Below are 3862 nucleotides of genomic sequence, written 5' to 3'. Positions count from 1 at the left end.
GTATAACATTGTTTTTATGTCGTATTAGATTCGTTGTGTTGATGCATTGTGACCTGCTTCAATTTTCCGCCACAACACGCAAACTTCCCCATTCACTCAGTGCGTTATAGTTCCACATCACTTAGGATTTGTTGCTGCGCGTTTGCGCAGAGTGAAGGAAAGAGGAGACCAGCTGCACAGGCAGGCTGAGAAATGAGATGCAGGTGATCGGTATCGGCAACAAGAGACCGTCATCGGCGATCACCGATCATACACTTTTTCATGGAAATCGGCCGATTATGATTGGTGGCCGATCGATCGGCACACCTCTACATATTACCAGTCTGGGGTCCAAATCAATACATTATTTGGAACAATTTTATTATTTAAAGTATTTAATTAATAAACAATGTCTTCAGAAATCTTTACAAACAAGAATGTTAAAAACCAAAGTGACCTGCTGTCTATGGATTGGGGTCCTGTTTTTTCACCTACTTCTGCCTTCACATAAGTTAAAATGGTCGCTATCAAACTCTGCATTCTTTATCTTTTGACTATTGGTGACCCTTTTCACAAAAGCCGTTTCACTATACTTGTAAAGCTTGCGTGACGTTCTATACATGCACTAACGAATGAAGACGTCAATGAGCATGTGTGTTCTACTTTAAAAGGACTAATTGCTTGTAAGAAGTTTATTGACACAAACCTACTTCGAAGGACACATTAGTTTTCTGTCTATCGTGGAGAGGAAGTCTGAACATTGCTATCATCCATCCGTTCCCTCATATATGTAACATGTCTGGGACTTAGGAACATTCTGTGAAGATCTGTTGGAATACAAAGCCACAGTCACTGGACCCACCTACTAAGCCAGTCATGTTTGATTTGAACACCTCCTGTGTGTAGATGCTACTGCTTGCCTGAGGAGGGCAGTACAGAGTAGTAGTGGTCCTGCCAGAGGAACCTGAGCGCAACATTCTCCTCCAAAAAGATTCAACATCCTATCATCCTTTGGCATCTGTAAACAAACAAACCAGCAGGCTGCGGTGACGGCGGGTGCCATCAAGCCGTGCACCAACTTTCTGTCAAATAGCCAAACTTTTAAAACACCAGATTCTCAAATAGAGTATATTCGTAAATCTTATCTGATTGAATAAAACAGTTTACACATTATTTTTGCTTGTCATACAAAAAGAGAAAGTATTCTGTAATTTATACATACATGTATGTACAGATATAGTAAAAACAAACCAAACTACAGATGCTGTGATGTTGCTATGCGCAACTGAATGGTGGACAATATTTACAGCAAGAGGAATTTATTACACTCAAAATGAAAAGTAAAGAAAGGGTGGTAATTGTGGTATTTTAAGAAGTGCCACAATATAAAATTATTTTTGGAGGATAGAAAGGGGTGGGACTCAGGTCACATGACTTTCAACAGAAACGACAAAGTGAGCTTTAAGGGCTGCAGTATAATGTCTAGTTTTGTAGAAGATGAACTGATCCTGAGATTGTTTCCTCAGTATCATTATATTACATTAACTTCAATAATAACACTCAGATGAGCTTTTTGACAAACATTTCCACTGGTACAACTCTTAGGAAACACCAAATAAGTATTTTGGGAATACCTGGAAAGATTACAGCTTATGAGCTCTTCTGATCCCCTCTACCCATCTTTGTCACAAAAAAAAAGAAAAACTAAGGCATTCAGATGATGAAACAAATATACACCGAGCAACTGAAACAACAGCAGTGTATGTGCGCCATCTGGCCGGTTCTTCAGTCCTCTGTGGGCTGCTTGGTTGGCTGAGGTGCACTGGCAGTGATGTGTGGATTCTGATTGAATAGTTTGTGTTAGACAGAAAAAAGGCACCTAGAGTTCTTGCTCTCCCGCTCCTTGTAAAACGGGTTACCCCTTCAACAAGCGACTACTCGTTTCCTCTGACAGACACAAGAAGACAAGTCGTCAGCTTGTTGTTGGGCATTTTGACCAGATAAGTTTTTTATTTCCACAGTAAAAGTCCCTCAGTGGAATCAGAGGAGTAGGTAGGAAATATAAAAGAAGAACGACTGGACAAGGTTCAGCGATGCTGTATTCAGGTATACAGTGTACAGAAATTGCAACCTTGCCGACGCTCCTCGTCTTTGGTTTCCATGAAGATGCGAACAAGTCGTCTGCGAATCCTTGGATGGATGAACCAGAAGAAAAGAGAGGCGCCCCTGTTTTGTACAGGACTTGCCTTTTCCTGCCTTACTTGAATGTTCTCAGCCAATCTGAGAAATCCACAACAATTCAGTTCCACACTGCGTATGCATATATGTGTGTGTTGGTGTACATACACACTCTGTGGAGGAGCAGGAACAGGAGGACAAGAAGGTGCTAGAAGAAGGTGAAGGTGTTTTTGGGTGCTTTAGGCCAGCTCCTCTCTACAACACAGGCTCTTCCTCCATTGGCTCCTCTGTAGACCTGTAGAAAGTTAAGTAGTCAATCACATAATGACATCACATCTTATGGAGATATTCTGTGACAGAAGAACACACAGGAGACATTGTTTTAGATTTTGTACTGTTTCTGCTCCCTTTACTGTGACACCCCTAAATGAAAATTAATCCAACCAATGTCTTTTGAAAATTACCTACTGACTACTTGTAAATATAGTCCAACTGTATAATCCAGCAAGACGAGGAGAAAGGAGCTACAGAGCAGCAAGACAAGAAGCTGAGGACCTCTACAAGCATGAGGAAGTCMCCCTGAGGCCCGAGACCTGCCACTCTAAGTCAGTACTCTTCCTGTACTGGGAACCTCCTGCTGCTGCAACACCTTCTTCATCATCAGGMCAGTTCTGGGGTTCAAAATGCCAAACTCTGTCCGTCTCTCTCAAAGTTTCCCTTTTTTAGTTCTCAGTGTCAGCATTAGGGAAAGATAGGCTAGATTATTGATTTTACTTATTTGATTATTTCTGCTACTGAATTAAGCTGTACTGACCCTTRCAAAATTGCCTCACTAATAAAATAATTAATATTAAGAAAATCTAAAAGATRTTGTGGACATTCAATTAATGAATCACCTTAAAGTTCTTTGATGGTTGTAAAATAGCTATGAAGTTTGATTCAGGGAGGAAAAAGTAGAAATGTTTTATAGGTTGCTTTTAGCCAAAACTRAAACACCCTTGGGACTCGCCCGAGTCACTAAAACCAACCTGGTTCAGTAACAAGTGCACGTTGTAATAAAGAGAAAGAGCGACCGTTAACAGGTGACCTCTGTGAAGCTAGTTGGTTGCAGGCTGCTCAATCTGGCTAATTCACAGGGTGAAGAAGGTGGGACATCTGGAGGGGGAGGTCGTTAGAAACCAGGCTAGTCTTTCTCGACTCCAGCTTAAACAGAGTTTACTTCAGTTCTGGACAGGGTAAATCCTGGCAGATTTAGGAAACTAAATTCACYCTTTAGATGGAGAGCTGGTAGCACATCCCCCTCCTCTGAGAAGGGGAAGTAGAGAGAGAAGGGGATGATGGGGTGTTGCGCAACAACAGGCAATAAGAAGAATATACACACACACACACACACACACACACACACACACACACACACACACACACACACACACACACACACACACACACACAGAGCAGCAGAAATGCTATTGGTGGACATACAGGTAATGCAGATGCTGTATGCAAGGTGCAAAGAGTAAAGTGCAAGTTGTGTGTGAAAGAAATGTTTATGAAATGTTCATTTAGTTTACTACAATGTGTTGATGAGTCTGATGGCTTGTGGAAAGAAGTTTCCCAGTCTGCTTGTGCGACACCATAAGCTGCAGTAGCTTCCCTGATGGTAGTAGGGAGAACAGTTTGTGTGCTGGGTGAGTGGGGTCTCTCA

The 3862-nt window shown here is 41.7% G+C and overlaps 1 protein-coding gene across 5 annotated transcripts in view; it reads right to left on the bottom strand.

Annotated features, from left to right (window-relative positions):
* Nucleotides 1-642: 642 nt before the first annotated feature.
* The window catches only part of hdac5 (histone deacetylase 5), a 113221-nt gene continuing 110001 nt past the window's right edge, over nucleotides 643-3862 (bottom strand). For all 5 annotated transcript variants that reach the window (XM_008414989.2, XM_008414990.2, XM_008414987.2 and 2 more), the window contains one exon: nucleotides 643-2452. In XM_008414989.2, the coding sequence (XP_008413211.1) occupies nucleotides 2413-2452 (40 nt within the window). In that variant the 3' untranslated portion in view covers nucleotides 643-2412. The remainder of the gene's footprint in view (nucleotides 2453-3862) is intronic.

The sequence above is a fragment of the Poecilia reticulata genome, linkage group LG8 (assembly GCF_000633615.1).
Source record: "Poecilia reticulata strain Guanapo linkage group LG8, Guppy_female_1.0+MT, whole genome shotgun sequence".
Lineage (NCBI taxonomy): Eukaryota > Metazoa > Chordata > Actinopteri > Cyprinodontiformes > Poeciliidae > Poecilia > Poecilia reticulata.
The sequence above is the reverse complement of the archived record's forward strand: the minus strand, read 5'-3'. Positions and strand labels throughout refer to the sequence as shown.